Source organism: Pezoporus flaviventris, unplaced genomic scaffold, assembly GCF_033815535.1.
Source record: "Pezoporus flaviventris isolate CSIRO_AGI_PZ_B2104156 unplaced genomic scaffold, CSIRO_AGI_Pfla_v1 ptg000002l, whole genome shotgun sequence".
In the NCBI taxonomy this organism is placed as follows: Eukaryota; Metazoa; Chordata; class Aves; order Psittaciformes; family Psittacidae; genus Pezoporus; species Pezoporus flaviventris.
Genome location: NW_026892550.1, coordinates 59,937,643 through 59,965,327, shown reverse-complemented (window position 1 = coordinate 59,965,327; position 27,685 = coordinate 59,937,643). Strand labels below are relative to the sequence as shown.

At 39.9% G+C, this 27,685-nt stretch overlaps 1 protein-coding gene across 1 annotated transcript in view; it reads right to left on the bottom strand.

Annotated features, from left to right (window-relative positions):
• The window catches only part of LRBA (LPS responsive beige-like anchor protein), a 401,040-nt gene that overhangs the window by 179,788 nt on the left and 193,567 nt on the right, over positions 1 to 27,685 (bottom strand). The window contains exons 38-40 of the mRNA XM_061440892.1: positions 12,121 to 12,245; positions 4,420 to 4,566; positions 1,636 to 1,772 (exon numbers count right to left, since the gene is read on the bottom strand). Coding sequence (XP_061296876.1) covers positions 1,636 to 1,772; positions 4,420 to 4,566; positions 12,121 to 12,245 — 409 coding nt within the window. The remainder of the gene's footprint in view (positions 1 to 1,635; positions 1,773 to 4,419; positions 4,567 to 12,120; positions 12,246 to 27,685) is intronic.

The window sequence follows — 27,685 nt, the reverse complement described above, 5'->3', positions numbered from 1 at the left end:
GGTGTAGCCTACATTTCATGTAACCAAATTCTCCTTCTGTAGGATCCCCCCCCCCCCCCAAAAAAAAGTATCTTCAACACAGAATTAAAGATAGAGTCAAACGAAACCAGAATTCCTACTCACAGTTAAAAAACAACTGCTACCAAATACTCAAAACCAGAAAATAAAGCAGGCTGAATATATGTTGCATGTTAGTGTCCCCCATAAAACATTAACAGGAAGGGTAAGAATCAGTAGCTGTACTCAAGCACCCTAAGTGCTAACCATGGAAAACAAAAATGCAGAGTAATGCAGATCTGTAAGACTTTTCTCATGCTAATGCAATACAAAGCAGAACCTTTTAGGTGGAAAATGCAATAAAGCAACATACCGAACTGTTTTAACATTTTATATTTATATCCTTTTTATCATTAGATGTTTTTAAAAAACTACTATGGAAGGAGTAAGCATATCAAGATTTTAAGAGCTATCTCATACTTGAAATGATTTCCACAATATTAAAAAAAAACAACTTCAGGATCAAAAGTTAAATCTCATTTATGGTACCACATAAAAATCACAATTCTAGTTAATTACATATATTAAATTCTAGTTCTAAGAATTTGAGAGCGTTGTTTTCTAAACTAAATTTATTCCTTGATAGGATTTGATACTGCCAGCTTTCAGACCCACTGATGCCATTTTTAATACAGACAAGAGCAATTTACTCAGTAGGAACAAAGAACTGAACCGGCACTTAACACACAAGGTATTCTCTAACAGACAAGCAGAAACCCACTACTACTTCCAGTGACTTTTTTCCCCCCTTCACAAAGAAATTACCTTGTTTACTATTAAGCAGATACTAAAAACCCAAGAGCCATCACTTCTTAAATTGGGATGCAAGAATTATTTACCGATCGTGTACTTTTGAAATGTTGCTGTAATACTGTAAATGCTACATATATAAATACATATATAAATACTGAAATGCTGTCATAATCTAGAAAACATTCAAGTGCAAGCTTATTAAGCTAATCACACAATATACTGCCTTTGAAATAGGAATTTTACCAAAGGTTACTAATTTTAAGCAAAATATTAGTAATCAAGTAACTCAGAGCAAATAAAGTTTGTGGAAATTAGCAAGTCAGTTCAGGAACGTATTTTAAGAGGGCAATTATGCATTCTGCTTAGGCACAATAAATACTAACAGGCCCTGTAAAAGCTGTTATAGAATAATATGATACAGAAGCACTGAAGGCTTACAAGTATAGGAAGTTTAGCACTATGTTACATTGGCATTATATAAAAATAGGAAAGTAAACCACAGCATTTGGGCTAAAAGCCTCGTTGAACTTTCCACTATTCACACAGGCCTGTGATTCAAGATGTCTTTATTTAAGATGCCTCCCTGGAGCTTTATTTGCAGCAAGCCAATTAACATTCAAGTAGGGTCGAATTGTGGGAGGGGGAAAGAAAGGAGAAGGGAAGGAGGTGTCACCTATGTGAAGTTCAGTAACATATGTGGTCAGTCCCAAACTTATTAAAGCTGGAACATTGCGGGCCAATAGGGATAAAGGAAGTTGAATGAAGAATTAAAGGTCTCAGTAATTTGTCATCATCTCTCAGAGCTCAGGGTCAATGATCTCTTACCTTTGGGTCGATTTTCTTAAAACTGGGATCTTCTTCATCCACCTCAAAGTAGAGCTCCGAAAGAGTGATGGAAAGAGTGCCTTTCACTACTGCTGAGGGGGCCACAAGCTGGGCTGGTGTGCTTAGGGCAACTGGACCTGCCAAGCAGTGAAAACACCAACAATATTCAAACCAGAAAACAGCCTGAGTGCAAATGACTTGATTTTCAATCCTAGAACATTAACATAAAGAAAGCAAAGAGCATAGCTCTTCCTTAGGAAGCAAACCTCTATTTATCCCGGAAAAGAACATATGTAATAGATTTGCAGTGTCTCTGCACTGCCGAACACTGAAGCAGCAAACCAATGCATACATTATACGTGCCATAGCTGGCTTTAGCATGGCAGTATATAGTTTTTACTCAGACGTCTTTTCTTTTCGAGAAACTCCCAGTGTTGCGTATCTTCCGTTATACACAACAGACAGACTGCACATATGAACACTTAAAATCTTTACTGTCAGGTATGTTCTTTAGGTACTGGAGAGTCTCAATAGCTTTCCTCAGAGATGAACACAGCAGTCGAGGCTCAAAGTCGTCTAACTTAAGTGTTCCCTCACGGATGCTACGAATCTATTGTGAAGGTTACACGATGTTACAGAGCCTAGAGAAAACTGTTTTAAAGATGCTTTTGATTTCACATTAAATATTGTTCAAGGATTCCACACAATGTTAGTGTAGCTCAGGGACTGTGGGAGTAAACAGCTGGAGGGCTGGTTTCCAAGTGAATGAATTTTTATTGGAATAATCACATCTCCGCAGGGTTTATCACAGGGACAAATCAGACTACTACTGAAAACAATAGGTTCAGCATAGATCTGACAATGCAGAACATATTATATAAAATAACACATCCAGAAAGAAAACAGGTAAGGTTTGTCATCCAGCTGATTAAGAGGTAAGGAAATTAAGTTACTTGGCTGCAGTATTATCTGACTTTTGTTAATCAGTGGAAAATATGAAAGTGACACAAACAATTTTGTTTTAATAAAGCATCTATAAATGAGGTACACACGCTCAGGTAATCAACGTGAGAATAACTGACAAAAAGTTCAGATGAATTGTCATTTCCATCGATTGTTAGGAGGGTGATGGTCCTTAATCTCACATCAATCTCAATGTGTGCCACTAGGACAAAAGAAGAGATGCTCTGCTGAGATCAGAGCAGCTTTGCCCTCTATTCCCAGCGTACAAATACATTGTGTTTGCAGATGGGCATGCGATAGCTGTGGAACTGCCATGATTTCCCAAAGCTCACCCCTACAAATGGATGAAATAAGCAGCTATGTGTTCTTTTGCTGTCTCCCTTTGCCCTCTGTACATTAGCATGTAATCCAGAGGAGAAATAACATTTTTTCAATCACTCGCAGACATTCAATTACAGGGCTAGCAGACAGCTGCAGAAGCTGGGGCAGCCCAGGTCCTGCAGAAGAACCCTGACAATTTCCACTTCATTTCTAACCCACACCACTTTATTAGCGAGGATTACTTCTTAATCCTATTGCCATTGTTGAGATTATATAATTAAACTCCCCTTTCACCTCTATTACAGTATGAATGTATTACTCAAGCCAATGAATGAATAATAGAAGAGAAGGAAACACATAGGAGGCTGTTGAGAAGGAAGCTCGTGGTGGAAACGGGAAAAAAATATTCGCATACAGAAAATGCCATTGTATTTTTCTCTCATGACTTGATTTTATTTCACTCTTTCTAGGCAGGTTTTATTTTTACATTATGCTGTATTTTTTACTCTGCTTAAAAATAAATAAATAAATAGAATAAAAAGAGTGGAATGCAGTTCAGGGATAAGCAAACTGCCAATGAATAATTGCTTCCAGTAATTTCACTGAATTATCATATTTAAGATACACATCAACATAAGATTACACTGCTAGCTTCTCAGGGAACCGGAATTATCCAAGAAATGACATTTTCCTTTAAAGTAAATGTACATGGATACCAGCTGAGAAAGCAGAACACCGCAGAGAAGTTTGCATTTTCTCTGTAAGCCCCACGATCCTTAAATAACAATGGAAATGGCTTGTAACTCCCCAGCCCTGAACTGAGACAGTTACTCTGGGTTTACATTTTGAACTGTACAGAATGGACTTGCTCCACTCAGACTGCAACATCAGCAAAGGCTGCATGCAACTGAGTGAAATTAATGAAGTTTAGAGATGTGAAATAGTATTTCTTCTTCAGAAGAAAGAAGTGAAGTCTAGTAAGGCTGTGATCTGTGGAGAGGGGACTTCAAGGAGGGAGTGACAAGGGGTTTGAAACCCAGGGTTTAAACCCACTAAGTGTATAGATTCTTTAACCAAGTAAATAACCAAGATATACAATTTTACAGACTCAGGAATAAAATTAAAGCTCTCCAAAGCCTTTCATTACAGAACACTTGCCTAACTGTCTGCTAGATCTAATGATTTGAGGAGAGTAATGAGGTCAAAAACAAAGCAAGGAAGCTCTTTTCAAGGTAGAGTTACTTTGTCTAAAGAAGGTTTCTTAGAAAACAGACAGCTACTGTGAAAGCAAGAAGATATGAAATCCAGAGAAAGCAAATGTACAACTCTCCTTAAATACACCCTCAGCACCTGAGGTGCACGGAAAATTATCTTAATGACCCAGTTACAGTAAGGAACAATTTATCGGTGTGCATCCCAAACCACGAATCACTGGGGAGCAGGGGAGAGCAGAACCTAAATAGTAAAAAGCTGAGGAGAAAATTGGATAGTTGAAGTTACCCGTTAAGTTCTCCACTTCTCTTTCCTCCATGAATGACATGATATCATCGTCGCCTTCCAAGAGGACCTCACTCTCTGAGTTCTGATTTCCTAAAACTTGACTTTTGATGGACTGTTTTCCTTTAACAAGTATCTCCTCATCAGGAGCTGAAACGAAAGAGACACACATTGCTGTCTGACAGGTCTCAGAGGAAACAGTAAAAAAAGTATTTCAGGGAGAAAACTGTTTAGGACTAGCTGTGGGGAGTACCTGTCTTAATCCTCAAATGTTAGGACACATCTAGTTTTAATCCTATTAAGCCTGCTCAAAATTATCCAGAGCTCTGCAGCGTTTAACTCCAAGTGCTAATGACAGAGGGAGAAAGAATACAACAGACTCTCTTCCCCTGCAACCTCCCTCCCTTCGGAGGCTGAGCTCTCCTGCTGGAAGCCGGTCCCGTTTGCCTGCCCTGTTAACCTGACTCAGACCCAGGCTTCAGCGACCACGGCCGCGACCAAACCGAGCACGCCCCAGGGCGACAACGCGGGGCACGCCCCGGCGGCGGCCGGACCGGGCCCGGCGGGAACCGCGCTCGTCCCCGCCGCTCCCTGCGGGACGGCACCGGCGGCAGCGCAACAGGCCGGCGGCGGCGCAGCTGCGGACACAGGGAGGGAGGGGCCCGGCCGGCACGGTGGCACAGGTGAGGTACGCTGCGCTCGGACACGGCGGGCACGGGCTTCCGCTGCGCAGGGCAGCGGGAGTGCCCCGGGAGCGGGAAGGTGGGACACCGCACCGGTGGAGCTGCGGCCCCGCTCCCGGGGCACTCCCATTAGCGACGCGGTCAGCCAGGAACGATACGCGGGTTTAGTGAGGAGAAAAACGTGGGCCAGAAACAGAAAAAGGGGAAAATAATGGAATCTCAGCCACACTGTCACGGTTGTAGGCAGAGAAAAGCGTGCACCTGCTCCCAAAAGGCACGACGGCATGGTGCCCGGTCCTCGCAAGGGACACCTCTGTGCCCATCTGAGGTTTCGGAATGGAAGAGAAGGAAACAAAAAGCTCGCTTAACCCAGAGCGCGGGTGTCACGGTAACGGGGCAGCGGAAGGTGCCGCAGCCGTGCCAGAGCGCTGCTCACACACACACAACACACCCTGACAGCGGAGGCCAGCGCTGGGTAAGGGAGTGGCCGGTGCCATCAGGAGTGTTCCCCGGGTCGGCTCGGCACTGTTAGGTAAAGTCTGTCTTATTTAAATCACTAGCTCAAAGCAGCGTCAGAAAAGGAGAGAGAGAAAAAAAAAAAGAAAAAAAGAAAAGGAAAGGAAAAGAAAAGGAGAGAGAAAGGGAAAGGAAAGAAAAAAATAAAGATAGAAAAAAAGGGGGGGGGGGGAGAAAAAAGGAAGGGGACAAAGAAAATGGTAGGGGAAAACAAAGAAGGGGGAAAGAAAAAGGAAGGGAGGAAAGGAAAAAGAAGGGGGAAAGAAAAAGGAAGGGAGGGGGGGGAGGGAAAACGAAGGGGGAAAAATGGGAAAAGGAAAGAAGAAAAAAAAAATGCAATTGCTCACTGTATATGTAAGTTGCCACTTGCTGCAGTAAAAGCCAAAACCCAGCAGTGTACGTGTTGTTTTGGGTTATTCTAAGTCAAATAAAAATACTACTTCTTAAAAAACACATTGAGAATGCCCATGGCACAGACGTTATTTGAAAAACATTCACCAAACACATCAGGACCAACTAACTTCAACACATTGCTCACTGCTTCCCCTGATTGCTGCCATACTCGATTTGAAGTTCCACCAGCCTACTCTAAAAATATGTTAATCTGCAAACATTTACAGAAGGCAGCAACTCCCCAGTGGCAATATATAAAGTTTGAAATTTTTAAGTAAATGTATGCACATAAGTTGCAAATAATAAACTTTTCAATTAAGTGAATACTAAAAAAGAAACACGAACAAAGAAACTGCTACCAAACACCCTGGGTCTGGTTTAGGCCTTGAGCTTACAAAAAAACCCAACAACAAAAGCACCCACCCCATCCAAAATAAAGGCAAACAAAAAACCACAAAGAAAATGAAATTTAACTTGCCATACAAAATAATACGTAATTTCTGCACAATCCTTTCTCCCCAACCCATAACTGCTACTTGTAAGTAAGCCTTTTAAAAAGAAATTACTGTAAAGCTTTAACTGCATTGCACAAACACAAATTTTACTTTCTTCTAAAATGTGCTCGTGTAAAAACTCAGATTCTGGAGTCGTTCAATGTGAGCTGAAAACCTTCTTGTCATGGAAAATATGCAGCTGATATTTAGAAAGGTTTTCCTGTAATTAACTCCCCCTTGAGGATTTTAAGTTAGCAGCAGTAAAATTACCAACAGTATACTAATACACACCACATGCACTGTTACTCAGCGGCCTACCAGCACTCTCTTGAAGATCAAAAAAAGTAAAACAGACCAAAACCATCCCAGGGATAAAGTCAAAGATAATAAATGGTTTTCTTTTTTTTTTTTTAAATACGGGGAAACTATATTTGTGGTATCAAAACCCCCATTGGCACTGTACATACCTGCCATTTTTGCCTCTTCTACTACAATCTATTTGTGTTATACCACAGATGCTATTTCAAGCTAGCCTTCTACCTATTCTCATTTAAGACTGAATTGAGAGCCAGGATCAAAGCTTAGTATTTTTATAATTAGCCCAACTTGTCCAAAATACTAATATGTCCTTCAGTCTTTGTTCTCATCTACCAGTAAGAAATAATAAAATCAGTACAGCAGCTTCCTAGCCAAAGATGTCTGGTTAAGAAAAATACATCTTTGTCACCTATTCAGGTTTTCTTTCACTAATTAATGATATTATGCTGCTTCAAAAACACACATCTTTTGTTTGTAACTGCCTTTTTCAATAAAAGATTTTAGACCATAGTTTAGTTCATAAGTTAGGTTAGTCTACATTTCTAAATTTTTATTATCTCTTTGTGTGTGATATTACCCATCCACATTTCCAGAAATGCATGAATCGTGTGTATACACACAGGCACAGGAAGACACAGAGCCTGTCTACACATCTGCAGATAGTAGCTACTGGAAGGCAATAAGACATCACACTCTGAACCAGAATCTGCTTTTTCTGTACTGACTCAAATAAAGTGCTACACCTGCAACACACACACGCTCACATGAATGTGTGTATAGAACTGAGTGTATTCCACATCAATTCACCTACTTTCTGTGGATAAATGCACTTACATAGGTAGGCCATGGTCTAGTTTTCTTTCTATATTTACTGATTATACATATGACAGAGCATGGCATCTTGTGACATATTCGGTGCCCACATATGCACACAGGTGTATTACACTGGATCTCAGTCCTAAACCCCTTTCTGCCAAGCCTGCCTATTCCTGGCATGATCAGAGCTTATGGCTCCAGTCCTGCAGATCTAAACATACATTCACATACACCTTTTCAAGAGTGAGACCTCAAGGCATGGTCTCTGTGTTACACAAGATATAGCAGCCTCCTGCAGAGTATTCATCTAGCACAGAAATTTCACTGTTGTAACTCATTAGTGTAATTACATGCAATCCTTCACAAAATTGCTCTGTAAGAGCCAGTTTCTTCAAGTAGCTTTTTGTAAACGGATCTCTGCATCTGCAGAGTCTTCTTTATTCCAGTTAAATCTCTGAAACACTTGGGAGTAAATACAATAATTTAGCTTATTTTGCTGAATGTAAGCTTAAGGCATACACAGAATGGCAGATTATTTTAAACAGTCTACACCTTTAACTTACATGTGAAATACAACTCTTAAAAGCCATCTGAAAAACTGAAGTATTGGAAAGCACAATTCAGAACATACTAATTTGCATGTGTGTGTATATATATATATATTTTAATGCCTGGTAAGTAATTCAGGAAAGGTATTTCAGGGAAAAGATGTGCCCCTTATTATTGTTACTTTTTTTTTATTTAGAAAAAAAAAAAAAAGGATTCCCCGAAGCCTCTCTCTGGTCTTGGAATGGAAAAAACAACCACTTTCACCTCAGGATTTTAAAATAGTATTTTTAAGGCTTCTTTTTTGTCCCTTTAGTCGAGGCACAGAAAACTGACCAGTTGACTGCAATACTGCAGGTGATCCACTGCTAGTGGCTTGCAGTCACAAAGCTCTAAACTCTGCCTCTTGCCTTGATGGTGACACTACAGGCTGTTTAAGTCCCCCTCACCCCAAGTTTTTCACAAATGTCAATAAAAAACAACAAATCACTTCCTAAAAAGCTTGATAAAGGTATTTTCTAGCAGCTAAAGATTCTGTCACAAAATATTGTTTTGGGGGTCAATCTAAAAATGCCAACAGGTTTAAAGTACTCTTTTATTTTTGCACTTTCACACCTATATAAGTATTTTGGTTTAATTTCTCAAGAACGGATAAAAGGGCAAACAGAGAAGAGTTAACTCTTTCTATCCCAAACATTTTCTACCAAACTACCTTCACCTTTCTTTCTTTCCCCCACAATACACTGCTAGACTGACTTTTATAAATAGCCGTTTTGGAAGGATTCCCCCCTTCTTGCCCCCCCTTTGAAAAATTACCTAAAGCCTTTTTTTTCCCCAAGCAAGTTAATGTGAACTTGGGAATGGCAATTAAATTGTCAGAATTAAAAAATTTGTTTTTAACTAGAAGGTAGCCAGAAGTATAGTCATGGGGCTGGTATTGATTGTCTGAACAGAGAACATTAGTCTTCAGGTATTTATTCTGCCACCTCTGCACCAGAGGTTCTCCTTCAAATCAAATCAATCCGTGGAAAAGATTGGTTCTTGCTACTAAGACATATACCTAGGCTGCAACAGAGCTGGTTGTTGTTGTTGTTGTTCTCTCTAGATTTTACTGAACAACATCTAGGCTTCCACTTGTTTCTGAATAATTTTCAGAGTTGCAAATTGTGTTTTTTCCTAGGTTGTGAGCTGTCCGGGGTGGAGAATACATCTGGTTTTATTTGAAAGAAAACAAGCAGTTTATAACGTGCATCTACTAATGAAAAGTGTACTAAAATCTATGCTTTCAAGTCTGGTTACTGCAACAGTCCTTTTCCATTATATATGCATTATTTATCACTGTCTTCCATTTGGCAAAATCCCTTATGCCCAATTTCAGGTTTTGGTTTTGGTCTTGTTTGTTTTGAGAAAAGCTTAAATAGGCAGTAGGGAACCTTTTATTAATTATTTAAAAATGCTTTTGCTTCAGAGATATGTAAAGTTATTTGAAATAGAATAATTCATGCTAAATTATTGATAAGAAATCATAAAATACCAGGGCAAACATTCTCCAAACTCTAAGGAGATATCCTTAGAATTTAGAATCTACATCATGAAAGAAGGGCCTGGAAGTCTGGTTCCAAAAATCTGAAAATAATTGTAGTTTATGACCTGAAATTGGTTAACATTAAAAGTCTACAAACACAATTCATAAATAGATGGCGTGACTGCTCCAACTGACCTTTCTGACAACTGTACCTTGTGAGATGTAAAAGCAAAAACACCACACCAAAAATCCCAACTCCCCAGAAAAACAATACAAACCCTCACAACCTTTGTATTCCTATACATTATATATAGTTTCCAGTTGAATTTGAATTTGTACTTTGGTCATCTGTTTTACGCTTTGCCAGTGGAAAGTCCTGGAGCAAAACAATTGCATACATATGCACACTGAGTCAGGCAGATAGCAATTATCTACATTTTCAGAAATCACATTAAATAATGACTTATGGTAAACTAGAATATTCACTGGATAAAGAAACAAGACTGGAAGCAGACAACAAAGGCAGAATGCCATTAAATTCAGAATAAAACAACCCCAAGAAATTAAGTGTAATAAAAGCCTGTTAAGGATGTCAAATTCTGAACAGAAAGGCAGACAGAAAACAACTAGCTCTATTTAAATTACCAGGATTAGCTACCAGCTATGCCTATTACCTACCTATAAACTAGGGCTACTTTTACTCACTATTCTTTTGTATTGACAAAAATGGTGCTCATTTTATGATAAACTGAGTATGAGACATAGCCTCTGAAATGTTGCATGGATTAATGAAAGTATCACATTAGTATGAAAGATGAGTAAGTGTGTGCTTACTTACAGAAGAATTAGTTACACAAATATAAATAGGAGCTGTAAATATTTTGCAATAAATAGATACTTTTCAGTATTTTGATAAACAGCATAAAGCTTAAATACAAAAATATGAGTAGAATATATAAAACTGTGATGACACCTATTCAACTTGAAGTACACATAATATTAAAGGCGGGCAGTTGTTTATCCATGGAGTATTAAACAGAAGGAAACCTTGTGCCCTTAAAGTCCACGGAACAGAAACAACACACAATTTTAAGAACAACAAGCCCCAAAGCAAAAAAATGGGCTAATTAATTCTACATCTTGTTCCTCTTTCTATAGTCAAAGATGTAGGGCTCTCCAAACATTGCTTTCAGATCACTTTATTGACTATTCTCTGTACGGCCATTTATTTTAGAGGACTGATGTCACATTTGGCATTATATCAGCTGACATATTGTAGACATTTTCTCCCAGAAATGGCTCTTTAAGGCTGAGTGCAAGAGGTTAAGATGCCTGACGGAAACTAACTTTATGACAGTGATGTTCTTCTATATTCATACAACAGTCTTAATAATTTTAAATTAGCATTAAGTTTATGCCACCACATATATGTATGTGTATGCAGTAAATCACAGGCTAAAAAAAGACTTAAATTTAAATTATTCTCCTCGATGACATGTACCTTCAAGGTGAAGGGTACTCAGTTTTAATTATAAGCAAATTATTTTTAAATACAAGAAAGATTTTTCTTCCTTATCGATGTATCTTCATTAGGTCACAAAGCCAGACAGTTCTAGACTAAACCCCAAAGTTCATTTGCTTTGGCTGTTTTTTTGCTTATCTTTTTGGTTTATTACAGAATTCTCAAACTGATTATTGTATTAGTTTTATAAATACATTTCTCCAGAACAGACATAGCAGCATGTAGTTGAGTGATCCCTGATAATAAAATGGGGGGAAAAAAGGATAAAAAATGCAATCGCCTTTTTTAAAATCCCCAGGTAGAAATCCTCATTACCATTTGGTGCTTGAGCAATACTTCCTGCTTCAGCATTTCTTGCTATTTCTTATATATCAAATTCTTGCAAAAAAACTTGAGGACTTGAATAAAAGTGTGAATACCGTTCAGCTTCAGAAGTGTTATTTTTCTGTTAATGTATCTGTAACGATCCACAGATATGTGCTAAGGCTAACTGAAAAAACTGCTGTGGATTTCTGAAGAGGAAAGATTGTTTTCTGAAGTTGCTAAAGTATAAATTGGTAATTTACTACAAGAAAGCTTGTCCATGATTAATGGCAAAATTGCATCTGCTTTTCTTCTGCTTAGCAAGAACTATACTTGTAAATATTGTATGCAAAGTATGCACAATGTGCCAGCTCAACTAAGATGTAATGAAGAGGCTTATCAAATACCAGCATTGCTTACATGAAGTAATGGTCAGTTTATCTTTGTATTGAACGTGCCTGCAATGCAATGACAAAAGCCTTTGGTGTTTGGGACAATTTTCTAGCATCTTATAGGAATGAAGGTCTGGTCTTTACTGCCACATACTGTAACCTGCTGCTATTGGCAAGAGGCAGATTTTACACTGACCATGTTCTCCGGCTGCTTTTAGTGTCGCTTCAGGATGTGTCGATCCAAGGGGGTTACGCACAAATCGTCGCCGGCGCCGCAAGTCATCTTCCCAGTAGTCAAGGCGCCAGAACTCACGAGGACGACTACAATGAAACAGAGGAGCCACATATGTTAGCAATTATCAAACAGCATGGTAGCGCTGAATTTCTGCATAAAGCTCTCCTTGTTTGCGCTGCTTTTGCCTTTTTTCTTTTTAACCTCCCCCCTTTCTGCAATCTTTTACTTAGGTATGTCCTTGAAAATAACAATATCACCTTCCAGTCTAAGGAACTCCTTTCCCTTTTTTCTTGGAAGGTGAAATGAGCACTAAATACATCATTTTGAAATGAATTGCTGACAGTGTGATCAGTTTCCCCACACTCTAGTGGCATGTGCTCCGATTTCAGCCTCATTTCAGCCTCAGCAGGGCACCTTTCTCAGTGACTGCATTTATAAACCAGAATAGGGAAAAGGCTATTATAAATATGGTATAGCATTACCTATATTAATCAAAGTCTGTCCCCCTTCATTTTTCTTCCTAATTTGTGCCTTTTTGCACAAGGTCAGTAAATCATGCCATGAATTCTTGGTCCAGAAAGTGTTAACTTTAATGAATACCTCAGTTACATGGTTATGTATGTGATAATAAAATATTACTCTGTTTAGATGTGCAGGAATTTAATTAAAATAATCTCTTAAAATATTCATTACATTTAGCCCCTGAGGCTTAGAACAACACAAGAAAATGCATTTCTTTTCCATTTACTGTTTTTAAATAAACCATTCCAGGAGAGTGAAACAGCAATCTATTTTCAAGCAAATCAGATTGGATTTCTGGTTTATGTAGTTGTGTTTTTACATTTAATTAAAAACTACATGTTATGATGTGTAATAATTGCTATATTGAAGGCATACTTCTAAAAAATTACCTCTAGAAAAGGTTATATCAAATTCATTATTTTCCATTGTACTCTCCAAATATACGTAGATCTTTGTAATATGGTCATATATAAGTGCCACTTACTATCTTGTTAGATGATCATGAATGAATGCCATTGTAAAACAGTATTTTAGCCTAGAGAATGTACCAAAAAAGGACTATTTCAGGTATAGTAAATAAACAAACAGAAAATGCCTGAAGCACAGAATAGCTATGATAGCCTGAAAACCTGTATGCCCAAATTAAAAAAAAAACAAAACACTTATTTTGTTTGTTAACATAGGAAGTATTAAAACAGTAGATGAAAATGCATATATATATATATATTCCATTTCTGGTCCAGGAGCTAATAGAAAGTATACCTGTCAACACTGACAAATGAATAGGAATGACTAATTTACAGATCATGATGTTAAAAATACTTGGTATCTACAGTCTTAGTTCTGAGGTTTAAAGACAGAAATGCATTTTACTTAAGGTAAATCAAGGTTTCAAACACACATGGTAACAAAAGCCAGAATTATTAACATAGCCCTACTCCCCAACACCATTTGTAGAGATAAAAAATTGTGACTGAAAATCATTTTATGAAAATGGAGAGTGTCTTTGCATCTACCTTCATTAAAATTCTATGCCTTTTGCTAACACCAAAGAAAAGGCAGTGCTATTCTTCATCTTCCTCATTTCTTACTTTCAGAAAAATACTGAAGTATTGAAATCAAATGCCCCAGTATCTTATTTCACACTTTGTCTGTGCTGCAATAATGCTAAAATTCAAATGCTTTGATTATAAAATCCAATGATTTTGGAATACTTAACCAAAGAAAAATTATAAAACACAGGAAGATACGGGTTTATTCAAAAGTCTATTAATAACTTAAAATTTTCCATTAGTGATTATAGAAAAAAGGCAGAACACAGCTGGCTATGTGCATGCCTTTGATAGTCTTACAGCATGGATAGGCACTTCATCATTCTGCCTTCCTACATTTATCTGTTAAAATTATTATCAAATATCAGCCAGGATGCAGTCGTGAATCACAGACTGCTCCTCGTCTTCAGGGGAATGATACAATGAGGGTCTATTCATCAGTATGGCAATCGGCACAAGTAATTAGTTCCCTAGACTGAGATCTCCTACAAAGCTTATTTCAGTCCGCAACACAAACATATGACAATGGAAAGCTAATGGAAGCTGCTAAAATTTGTTAACCTCTTCTGCCATCAATCCTTCTGGTAGTCTACTGTGCTACAGTATTATGCAAAGATGGTAAATTATTAATTTGTCATTCATCTATCTTTCTACAGTTTTGATAGAATTAAGTGATGCCATTCTTCTGGGTAACAATTACAATTATACTGCATTACAAAACTATGCTAAAATTATTAGAAAAATAGGTAACAACGATCAGGCATGAAGTATTATCCTGAAACATAATATATCTTTAGTCCCCTACTTTTATTTTCAGTTTGGCATACAAAATTTGCATAGGATTCCGCCTCTTTCACCATTGTGCTGATTATTCACAAACAACAAAAACTAGACTGTGTAATTAGGTATTTATAACTACGAGAAACCACTGTATTATGAGGTTAAAAACCCCCTATTCTCTACACATAGAAAAGTATGTAGCAAAAACCTACACAGCCAAAAATAAACACCAATGCTGTCCAATTCTTACAACTGAGCAGTTTTTGAGAGCAGCTACTGGGAGAAATGCATACTAGTACCAATATAAACCTAAACATATATACATATATAAAAATATATACTCTAGAACAAGCAGCTTACTAGTAGGATCAATGAACTACTGCAGTCCCATGCCCTAAAGGCAATGCTGCAGCATGCAGACTTTACCTCTACAGCCAGCAGGAGACAGACATAAATATTGCTCTGATTCGGGCAGAACTGACCACTGGCAGACTGAAGAACCATGAAGTAAAGGGGCTAAGAAAGCAGATGCAGAGCATCAACTACAGGGAGAATTTGACAACAGAAGTTTCTGGCCTTACAATAAAGGCTGCCATATGGACTAGAGGTGCTATATGGACTGGATCAATGAACATAAGTACTTAATTAGCATAAGTGCAACAGCAACATTTCTCAGGGGATTGGGGATTTATGAATTATAAATCATATGATTTGCATGGATTTGCCAGGGCTCCCTCTAACATGATACATACTAATTAGTTCCTTAGTAACAATATTGATTTAATAGAAACAACGCTTTGATATTACATGTTTTACTCCAATAGCATAACCATTATTTTATCTTTCAAACAGTTCCCCAAACTACCAGGCTACATACTCAGAACTGAGATAAAGCCTTCCTTTCAATTCCTGTGTAACTAACTAGACTGTTACAGTTGTACAGAGATGAGACAAAATACAGAATGACCAATCTAACATGTATTCTCAGGACTTTGAGAGCATTATGCAAAAGAAAATGTCACTGTGGTCAGTGGGAAAAAAGTTTAAATGTTCACATAACTTCATTCCAAGACCAAGAAACCTATTTTTCCTAACAGTTTCAAAGATTAACACAACTGGAAACAAAACATAGTGACAGGTGTGCTACTTTTATTATGGTGTTATAGCAAAGGAATTTTAGGCGTGGGAATTACCTATTGGTCCTCATACCCCTATAGGAGATTTAAACTGAATCTAAGCAGTACAACCAGATAATGACAAGAGGACTGAAGAATTATTTCTTGTAATGCTTTATCCACTGTGTATTTCAAGACAGTCAGCTAACTCTATGACCACAGAAAAGAAGCAGTCAGAACAATAGCATGGCTAGGAAAATGTAAATCTACAAAAGCAATAGCCTCAGAGGTCTTAAGGATGCACTTGGGCCACCAGTTAATTGAGAATGGATTTTAGCACACCACAGAAGCACCCCTTCAGACCCTTAGATTAGTGAAGTACTAAACAAACAAACACAACACAGAAAAGAGAAACAAAGAAAAGGAAGGCAAGAGGAAAGCAGCACAGTTACAGAAATTGTCTGCAGACAGAGGATGACTAGAGCTCTAAATGACCTCTTCTATCTAGAAGGCTATCTAGCCTTAAAGGCAAGAAAACCTACTGACAAAAAGCAATTGCAACAAGCTTAAAAGCAGATGGAAACTAGATGGTCTATGCCCATGAAAAAAAATTTGTTACAACAACACAGTCTGCTATTATAGTCTTTTCACAGTCTACTATTTAAAGAAAAACAGTCCTTGGCCTGCTGTATGGCAATAACATACACTAAACATGGATCTGAAACATTAGTCAATGTGAATTTTGTGCTGCTAGAAATGACTGCACTGGCACATCGGGAAGCAGAGGCGGTTCCCAGGCAGAACAAGAACACAGGTGGTGATCATGACGTAAGTATAATACCTCATTCACATATCCTAAACCTATGTGAAGATACCAACACAAATTTCCAGACAACATACACCTCGTTGGAACTCTAACTGTATAGTTAAGTAGGTAAGTCAATTTCCAAACCTAATCAATCCTTGGTCTCTCCACTAAGACCATCAGCAAGGCAAACAATCAGTGATGCCAATTTCTAAGGTGTAAATGCTCACACAGACACCTAGGCTAAATTTGTTTCGTAGACAACCAAACAGAGTGTGGCAACACTTATTCATCAGTAACAACAGTATAGATTTGAAAGGAAACCTCGAAGAAGGCACCTCTGCAATTTCTCCATCACCAACTGCAAACCTACTACAACTTCAGTTTTAATTTGTTCAGCATTTTGGTTGCAATGGCTCATCAAATGCATAACAGCAGGTGCTACTAAGAAATTACATAGAAGAGCAACTGTAGAATGTAAACAGAGACTCCAAATTTTTAAGAAAAAAATATGCTGGACTATTGCAATGCTGTTCAGGAATATTTCTTCCTCTACGTCTAGAGAACTTTTGTGTCCCATGTAAATACTTCATGTATTTCCATGTAAAATACTTTAAGAACTCATGCCAGACATCTGCTGCAAGATACACATTTTTCTCCAAAAACAAAGAAGCAATTGTATTCGCATTTGACTGTCAATCCAAAGATAGAAGGTGAAGTTCTAGAAAGCACTGCAGAAATCTTGATGAAGTACCACTGGCAGACTGCAAGGCATCATGTAACGTAAGTCTGCTTTATCTTGCAAATTGAAATCCATTGCATTTTCATGCAGCTGGATGTGCAGAATATTAACTGAAATCTCTTATATTTTGCACGTCATCATAAAATGCAAGGTCTGTTCCACTGACTTGATAAAATGCAATTTCAGAAAACAAGGAAAGCATTTTCTGAATCCTTTCAATATTCTTGTGATGAGCTTTCACGAACTCTGATCTAAAAAAACCCGTCATACCAGATTACCTAATTATGATTAGCCACATGTCTATAAGTACTAATCTAAACAATGCTTTGTGCACATCAATTTGTGTATTACTGATTTGTGACATGATCAAAATACGTAACACATTTTTGAAAATAAAGCATTGAGCTTAATGATGGTAAAGCGAACACTGAAGATGCAACTTGACAAGCAATTCTCAGCAGCAGTACCAAGTTCAGCTTCTCCTGCAGAGATCCCATGCACAAGGGTTTGCGTTGCCATGTGGTAAACCTAAATTAGAGTACTGATGCAGTAGGGAAAATGACTGGTTTTTAGTAAATCAGATTCTTGACCTGATTCCAAAATTTGTCTGTATTATCAAAAGACACAGGAAAAAGTTCGATTAGTATTAAGTCAAAGTTGCTGCTAAAATATTACTTGGCCAGCTACACTTTGTCTCAATGTGTGTATTTCACAGCACTTCACTGATGATGTGTCTACTTCAGAACATTAAAGATTAATTCACTCCTGACAAGTGCACTGAGATCTTTAGAAATGCTACCTACATTACCTGTATTTGGTGGCAAAACTAGTTAAAGATCATCTACTCTCCCTCCCTCAGCTTCATTCACATAAGCATCTTAGAATTAAACTTGACTAGGGATGTTAAAGATAACAGGAATGGATTCTATAGGTATATTGCAAACAAAAGACAGACTAGGGACAACGTGGGCCCTCTCTGGAAGCTATCGGGAGAACTAGCTACACAGGATTTGGAGAAGGCTGTGGTTCTAAATGACTTCTTTGCCTCTCAGTTTTCATTGGCAAGTGCTCTGACCACACCACCCAAGTCTTGGAGGGCAGACACAGGGACTGTGAGAATGAAGACCTTGGGCCCACTGTAGGAGAGGATCTGGTTCGAGACCATCTTAAAAACCTGAATGTGCACAAGTCCATGGGACCTGATGAAATCCATCCACGGGTCCTGAAGGAGCTGGCAAATGAAGCTGCTAAACTACTGTCCATCATATTTGAAAAACCATGGCAGTCAGGTGAAGTTCCTGATGACTGGAAGAAGGGAAATATAACCCCCATTTTCAAGAAGGGAAAAATGGATGACCCAGGGAACCACAGACCAGTCAGTCTCACCTCCGTGCCTGGCAAAATCTTGAAGCACATTCTCCTGGAAGGCATGCTAAGGCACATGAAAATCAACAAGGTGCTTGGTGACAGCCAGCGTGGCTTCACTAAGGGGAAATCCTGCCTGACCAATTTGGTGGCCTTCTATGATGGGGCTACAGAACTGATGGACAGGGGTAGAGAAGCTGATGTCATCTACCTGGACTTGTGTAAAGCATTCGACACTGTCCCACACGACATCCTTGTCTCTAAACTGAAGAGACATCAATTTGATAGGTGGACCACTCGGTGGATAAAGAACTGGCTGGATGGCTGCACACGAAAAGAGTTGTGGTCAATGGCTCAATGTCCAGCTGAAGACCAGTAACGAGTGATGTCCCTCAGGGATCGGTGTTGGGACCGGTCTTGTTTAGCATCTTTGTCAGTGACATGGAATTGAGTGAGATGCCAGCCTTATGAAGTTTAACCATGCCAAGTGCAAGGTCCTACACCTGGGTCGGAGCAATCCCAGGCACAGCTACAGGTTGGGCAGGGAAAAGATTCAGAGCAGCCCTGCAGAGAAGGACTTGGGGGTGCTGGTCGATGAGAAAATGAACATGAATCAGCGTCAGTGTACGCTCACAGCCCAGAAAGCCAACCGTATCCTGGGCTGCATCAAAAGGAGCGTGACCAGCAGGTTGAAGGAGGTGATCCTGCCCCTCTACTCTGCTCTCGTGAGACCTCACCTGGAGTATTGTGTGCAGTTCTGGTGTCCTCAACATAAAAAGGACATGGAACTGTTGGAACAAGTCCAGAGGAGGGCCACGAGGATGATCAGGGGACTGGAGCACCTCCTGTATGAAGACAGGCTGAGAAAGTTGGGGCCATTCAGCCTGGAGAAGAGACCTCATAGCAGCCTTCCAGTATCTGAAGGGGGGCTATAAGGATGCTGGACAGGGACTCTTCAATAGGGACTTTAGCGATAGGACAACGGGTAATGGGTTAAAACTTAAACAGGGAAAGTTTAGATGGGATATAAGGAGGAAGTTCTTTACTGTAAGGGTGGTGAGGCACTGGAATGGGTTGCCCAGGGAAGTTGTGAATGCTCCATCCCTGGCAATGTTCAAGGCCAGGTTGGACAGAGCCTTGGGTGACGTGGTTTAGAGTGAGGTGTCCCTGCCCATGGAACTAGTTGGAACTAAATGATCTTAAGGTCCTTTCCAACCCTAACTATTCTATGATTCTATGATCTACACTAAACCTAATCACAGTAACAATTCTGAGCTTGCTAGGCTTCAATGCTTTTATTCTGTTGTATATTAGTAATCTGTTAACACTGCAGTCTCAACAGCTGTTATGTAACTAAAAATGAGGGAAAGAAATGCACAGGTGAAGGGAAGAGAAGGGAAAGGGAGAGGAAGGGAGAGGAGGACAGATCTGTAATGCCCAGGTTTGCATTTTAAAAAAATGGTATAAATGCTGTTCACATGCTTTTGTGCAGTAGTTGGGATATTATGTCTTTGTCTCAACCACCCATTAGACACTGCAGGTACCATTCCCCACCCAAGCCTTCCAACCTCTGTTTTGAATCATATAAAAAAATCTGTTCCCATCTAACTAGCATGTAAAACAAAACCATAAGACTGATGCCAACTTCAGGTATCACAGAGACTCTTTTCTGCACTGACAAGCATTGAATTTCTCATTTAAAAAGCAATCCGGAAAAAATGTTGATTTTAAATGTTTCAGTCTCCCTCTACACATTCTGAAGTCATGGTAAAGACACGGGCTTGTCTTTACCAAAGTCAGGGTAAAGACAAGCCCACCTTTAATGTGTTACTGTCTTAGACGATGGTGCTATTAACCTCCAGTTTAAAAACAGTTCTTTTTATGTATGAGTTTATGTATGCTCTTCTTTCATCTTTATTAACCCCTTGGTGGCCAAACACAGCCCAGCTTTTTTGGAGGCAGCATTCTTTGAAGTGCTGGCATTCCAGTGCACACTGATACTTCAAAGAGGGCTCACTTAAGTGCATGATACAGTAGTAATCATGTATTCTACAACCACTACCTTATCTTAGACTGATCTTATTTTGATCAGTCTAAAGCTGCACTTTAAAAGATGTCACCCTAAGACACAGTTCATTTCTTGTTGCAGTTCCATCAAGATTAATTGTAATTAAACTGAAATGAAAACTACACCTCTATCAGAAACTAACATGAAAACTTTATTTTGGCTTTGAGCAAAATTAGTTCAGACATGATTCAGACATGGAAGAATGGATGTATTGCAAATTTGCAAACAGATGCTTTGACTTTGTTGCTTATAAGTATTTCCAGATCTCACACATCCTATACCTGATAACAGACAACAACTTTTCTTTTTCAAAATAACTCTAGTTAATACAGATCCCATAAACTATTTTTCATATTGAAAATAAAAACTACCATAACATACAAAAAATAGGTACAATCCACGTCAATGGAGTTTTCTTGCTATTTGCCTGATAATGTGGAAATTTAGGCTGCAATATGAGCAATGGAATATAAAAGTATAGGTTGGAGGCTATATAATAAAGGAGCCAGCTCAATATCCATCTCCTTAGCTATTCCTACTGGTTCTGATCAATTGCTAAGGGAAGTATCATGGCAAAGGGTACTAGGTGGTAAAGGGGCTCGAGATAGTTGGTCAGCATTCAAGAACCACTTCTTCAAAGCTCAGGAACAGAGTGTCCCAATGAGTAGGAAGTCAAGTAGGGGAGCCAGGAGACCAGCATGGTTAAACAAGGAACTGCTGGGCAAACTCGTACGGAAAAAGAGAATCTATGGATTATGGAAGGAGGGGCTGGCCACTTGGGAGGAATATAGGACAGCTGTTAGAGGATGTAGGGAAGCAATCAGGACAGCTAAGGCCTCCTTGGAACGTAATCTGGCAAGTCGGGTCAAGGACAATAGAAAGGGCTTCTTCAAATACATAGCGGATAAAACTAACACAAGAAGCAGTATAGGCCCACTGCTGAATGAGGTGGGTGCCCTGGAGACAGAGGATATAAAGAAGGCAGAGGTGTTGAATGCCTTCTTTGCGTCTGTCTTTACTCCTGCAGACTCTCCCCGGGGGACCCAGATTCCTATAGCCCTGGAAGGAGTCAGGATAAAGGAGGAGTTTGCTTTGGTAGATGAGGATTGGGTTAGGGATCAGTTAAGTAATCTGGACATGTATAAATTGATGGGTCCGGATGGAATACACCCGTGGGTGCTGAGGGAGCTGGCGGAGGTCATTGCTGAGCCACTCTCCATCATCTTTGGTAAGTCGTGGGAAACAGATGAGGTGCCTGAGGATTGGAGGATGGCAAATGTCATGCCGGTCTATAAGAAGGGCAAGAAGGAGGACCCGGGTAAGTATAGACCGGTCAGCCTTACCTCCATCCCTGGAAAGGTGATGGAACAACTTATTCTTGACACCATCTCTAGGCATATCAAGGATGAGGGGGTCATTAAGAGCAGCCAACATGGCTTTACCAAGGGGAAGTCATGTTTGACCAACCTGATAGCCTTCTATGAGCAAGTAACTAAGTGGATGGATGATAGTAGAGCGGTAGGTGTGGTTTTTCTTGATTTCAGTAAGGCATTTGATACTGTCTCCCACAGCATCCTCATAGATAAGCTAAGGAAGTGTGGGCTTGATGATCAGGTAGTGAGGTGGATCAAGAACTGGTTGAAAGGAAGAAGGCAGAGAGTTGTGGTCAATGGGGCAGAATCTAGCTGGAGGTCTGTGACCAGTGGAGTCCCTCAGGGGTCGGTGCTGGGACCAGTGCTGTTTAATATTTTCATCAACAACCTGGATGAGGGAACCGAGTGTACCCTCAGCAAGTTTGCTGATGATACTAAACTGGGAGGAGTGGCTGACACACCAGAGGGCTGTGTTGCCATTCAGTGAGACCTGGACAGGCTGGAGAGTTGGGCGGAGAGGAACTTGATGAAATTCAACAAGGGCAAGTGGAGAGTCTTGCATCTGGGGAAGAACCACCCCATGTACCAGTACAGGCTGGGGGCTGACCTGCTGGACAGTAGTGAAGGGGAAAGGGACCTGCGGGTCCTGGTGGATAGGAGGATGACCATGAGCCAGCAACGTGCCCTTGTGGCCAAGAAGGCCAATGGCATCCTAGGGTGCATTAGAAAGGGTGTGGTTAGTAGGTCAAGTGAAGTTCTCCTCCCCCTCTATTCTGCCTTGGTGAGGCCGCATCTAGATTATTGTGTCCAGTTCTGGGCCCCTCAGTTCAAGAAGGACAGGGAATTGCTTGAAAGAGTCCAGCGCAGAGCCACAAAGATGATTAAGGGAGTGGAACATCTCCCTTATGAGGAGAGGCTGAGGGAGCTGCGTCTCTTTAGCTTGGAGGAGGCTGAGGGGTGACCTCATCAATGTTTACAAATATGTAAAGGGTGAGTGTCAGGATGATGGAGCTAGTTTTTTTTCAGTGATGTCCAGTGATAGGACAAGGGGCAATGGGTGTAAACTGAAGCATAGGAGGTTCCATGTGAACATCAGCAAAATTTCTTTACTGTGAGAGTGACAGAGCACTGGAACAGGTTGCCCAGGGGGGTTGTGGAGTCTCCTACGTTGGAGATATTCAAGGCCCGCCTGGGACAAGTTCCTGTGTGATGTACTCTAGGTTACCCTGCTCTTGCAGGGGGGTTAGACTAGATGATCTTTTGAGGTCCCTTCCAACCCTTAGGATTCTGTGATTCTGTGATTGTGATGCTTTCACCTCAAGCATATGCATAGACAGGACCTGTATCTTTTCTCATTAACTACAGCATCAGAAAATTTTCTGTGAGGAATAAAGTACATTGAAATATTATGACTCAGATTAATTCTTTCCAGTAGTTTGGAATTTGAGATTATAATCTTTCAGCATTTCTGGATATACGGATCAACTTTTGACCAAACTAAGAAAATTTCCTCAGATGTGTTGTTTTGTTTGTATATTGTTCTAACCCCAGAAGTATTAAACACAGGAATTACAGTAAAGCTTTTCCCCCAAAAAAATCTTAGATTTGACCTGCACCAAACATTTTAGCTTCACTACCATCTCTTCTAGAAGAAACAGGATGAAATCAGATTCCCACATACCTGCACTTTAACAGCTGTGGCTAACCTGTATCTTTTTTTTATAGATCCCTTAACAGCTGGATACTTCTTTTGCTTCCATAAAAATTTAATAGTGCACCCCTCTGATTCAGCAAATGTTTTTCTGTTCTATGTTCTTCTAAAGGAAGGTAAACTCGTTTTTCTTTTGTCATATGCTTTCAGAGTCCTCTGTCAGAAAAATCTAAACCAAGTGTTCTTTTTTCATTCCCCCCCCCCCCCCCCCCCCCCCAAGAAGTTAAAATTAGTATCTAGCAATTAAATTAACACAGTATTTGACAAACACTGAAGAGAGGAACAGGAAAGATGACTGAGACGTTGGTACAACATCCACAGTTTTCCTGCCCAGAATGAACCTCTGCAAGGTGGTGCAAGGTCTGTTAAAGATTACTTGCCCAAGTAAGTTCTGCATTCAAGAGAGACCAAGCTGCTAGTTCTTTTGACAGGAAAGAGACTGCCCTCCAACTTAGGAGAGAGGGCCTGCTTACACATAAAGTTTTGAGGCTCTGGGTGGTTTGTTTTGTTTTTAAATTTAGAATGAGAAGAAAGTCTTCTCTGAGGTCTCTAAATGACTACATATCAAAATGACTACATACCAAAAATATATGCATTTGTCTTTTTATTGTGGACAGAATATGGGGAGATTAGAGAATTCCCCCCTCACCCTCTTGCTTAATCACAACTTACATTAGGGGGAACAGGTAACTCAGGTCCACAGCATGTAGCTTTAAACAGTACACTGAATTATTAGAGACACCCAACTTCAACACTACCTGTATTTCTCCCACTCTCTATCCAAAATTGAAGCTTAGATTTAAAAAAAAACAACATTCAACCACCAACAAACTAACCAACCAACAAAAAAATAACCACCAAAAAAGCCCAAACCCAAATAAAACCACTTTTACAAGCATGTTTTAATAGCTAACACTTCTCTGAGAGATCTAATTCAGGATTTAAAGATCTGAGGAAGGCAAAAATCTGGGAAATGACTTCATTGCGTGATGACTGCAGGAACATATGTAAGAAAGAGTTGAAGTAACGGCAAACATTGTATCACTCTCAGAGACAGGAAACAGTAAGTACAAGGCAGCAAGACCACTAAAGCACATGGAACAAGACTCTTGTTACTATACTAACATAGCACAGTCAGGAAACAACAACAGGACTCAAAAATCTTTAAAAGGTTTAACTTATTAAACATATTTCTCTGAAAGCCTTGCAAAAAGTCTCTAAAAATAAAAACACAGCACTGAATTATGATGAAGCACCCTTTCCTGGAACACAGAGAATACTGTATTTACTCAAGCTTTAAATGAAGAAAAAAGTATCCTGAAAACACACCTTATCTTCTGTTATATGTAGTCAATGAACCAGGAGATAAAAGGCTGGCAATTAACAGACATTGCACAGAAGCATGCTCAAAACTATTACCTGACACAGACTGCAAGTGAAGCTGTCACTGAACTGTTCTTTGCGAGGTGGTAGGTATCAGCTCATACCAAGACCCCGCAGGTGGCATAAAGAATACTGCTTTACACCCATCTGCCTCACAGCTCGCAAGAACTCTGTGTGAAACAACAGATACATTACGCTACTGAGGATGGAGAAGCAGCATTACGCTATAGACATTAGGGTCTATACAAGTAGGAAAAATGTTTCCAAGATGGAGAAAATAAGCTAACAAAAAGTTGGAATCTTTATTTGGAAAGGTGAAAATGCATATTTGGGGCCAACATCAAGAGGTTGGGAGGCACTATGTAGATGGTTTTCTGCGTGCACCCATCATTGTCATCCCATATTTAGATAAATAAGGGACTATTTCATGCCTGGTTACTCAGTGCTAATTTGAGCTCCCCTACATATCTGCAGCTTCAATCACCCACGCTATCAAAGCTAGCTGAAGCTACTGAACTGCTTCCTGAGATTCACTGGTGCCTCAAGAGTCATAATGGTTCTGAAAATAGTTACTAGGTCCTCTAAAAATTACAACTACCCTCTGGCTACATTAACAAAAGGGAAGTGCAGAAACCACCCTTATTCATGTTACAGAAGTTACCAAAGGACTACTTGCAATAAGGCATAAGCAACGTTAGAATGCTAAACCACCCAAGCTTTTTGTAACATGGGAATTGAAGAGGTTAGCCTAGGAGAAAAACTTGTATGGTGAAACATTACAAGCATCTGAGAAGACATAAACTTCTCAGACAGAAATCTAGCAACAGATAACTTGAATGCTTGGACTGAGCAATACAAGAGACATCGCGATACTCTTTCATGCACATCTCCCTACTTTACACTCAAGACTAACAGCATTAGCATTTAAATCCAATGTTATAGAACAGGATTGATAACAAAAACTGTAAAATGAAAGCTGAAGAAGCAACAAATCGGGAAATGTTTCCTGTTTCATCTCAGTGATTTAAAAATGAGTATGACCCTCCCCCCAGATTCTTTCCCCTCTGTGTTAGCATACTGAAAAATGAAGCTTTTTCTTGACCGGACAAGGTTTCCGACTTTTCCCTCTCCAGCCAGCTACTCCTTTATTTGCTTTTAAGCAAATTTACAAGCAACAATATCTCAGAGTTTCAAGTCGAATGTAACACCCCCCCCCCCCAAAAAAAAAACAAAACAAACAACCCAAACCAAGCAAACAAAACCCCCAAAACAACAGTAAGGAAACCAACATACCACTTTAGGTTCTTTCCCAACATACAAGCATAGAAGCATAGAATACTTAGAGTTGGAAAGGACCTTAAGATCATCTACTGCCAACCCCCCCGCCATGGACAGGGACACCTCACACTAAACCATGTCACCTATGGACTCTGTCCAACCTGGCCTTGAGCACCGCCAGGGATGGAGCATTCACAACTTCCTTGGACAACCCATTCCACTGCCTCACCACCCTTACAGTAAAAAACGTCTTCTTTATACCCAATCTAGACTTCACCTGTTTAACTTTTAACCCATTACCCCTTGTTCTATCACTACAGTCCTTAATGAATAGTCCATCCCCAGCAATCCTATAGCCCCCCTTCAGATACTGGAAGGCTGCTATGAAGTCTCCACGCAAGTCCAAGTAGATGACATCAGCTGCTCTACCCCTGTCCATCAGTTCTGTAGCCCCATCACAGAAGGCCACCAAATTGGTCAGACAGGATTTCCCCTTAGTGAAGCCACGCTGGCTGTCACCAAGCACCTTGTTATTTTTCACATGCCTTAGCATGCCTTGCAGGAGAATCTGCTCCAAGGTTTTGCCAGGCACGGAGGTGAGACTGACTGGTCTGTAATTCCCCGGGTCATCCATTTTCCCCTTCTTGAAAATGGGGGTTATATTTCCCTTCTTCCAGTCATCAGGAACTTCACCTGACTGCCATGATTTTTCAAATATGATGGACAGTAGCTTCACAACTTCATTTGCCAGCTCCTTCAGGACCCGTGGATGGATTTTATCAGGTCCCATGGACTTGTGCACATTCAGGTTTTTAAGATGGTCTCGAACCAGATCCTCTCCTACAGTGGGCCCAAGGTCTTCATTCTCACAGTCCCTGTGTCTGCCCTCCAAGACTTGGGTGGTGTGGTCAGAGCACTTGCCAATGAAGACTGAAAGGCAAAGAAGTCATTCAGAACCTCAGTCTTCTCCAAATCCTGTGTAGCCAGTTCTCCCGATAGCTTCCTGAGGGGGCCTACATTCTCCCTAGTCTGCTTTTCATTTGCTGTGTACCTGTAGAATCCCTTCCTGTTGTCTTTAACATCCCTAGCTGAGTTTAATTCTAACTGGGCCTTAGCTTTCCTAACCCGGTCCCTAGCTTCCCGGACAACATCTCTGTACTCTTCCCAGGCCACCTGTCCTTGCCTCCACTTTTTATAAGCCTCTATTTTCATTGAAATGACTTTCTCAATATTAAGCCATTCTTCTTGACACAGCAATCCCACCACAGAGGAAAATTAAATGGACACAACGCTGTCACTCACAAGTGGAAATAAGTCATATGCAACAAAGAA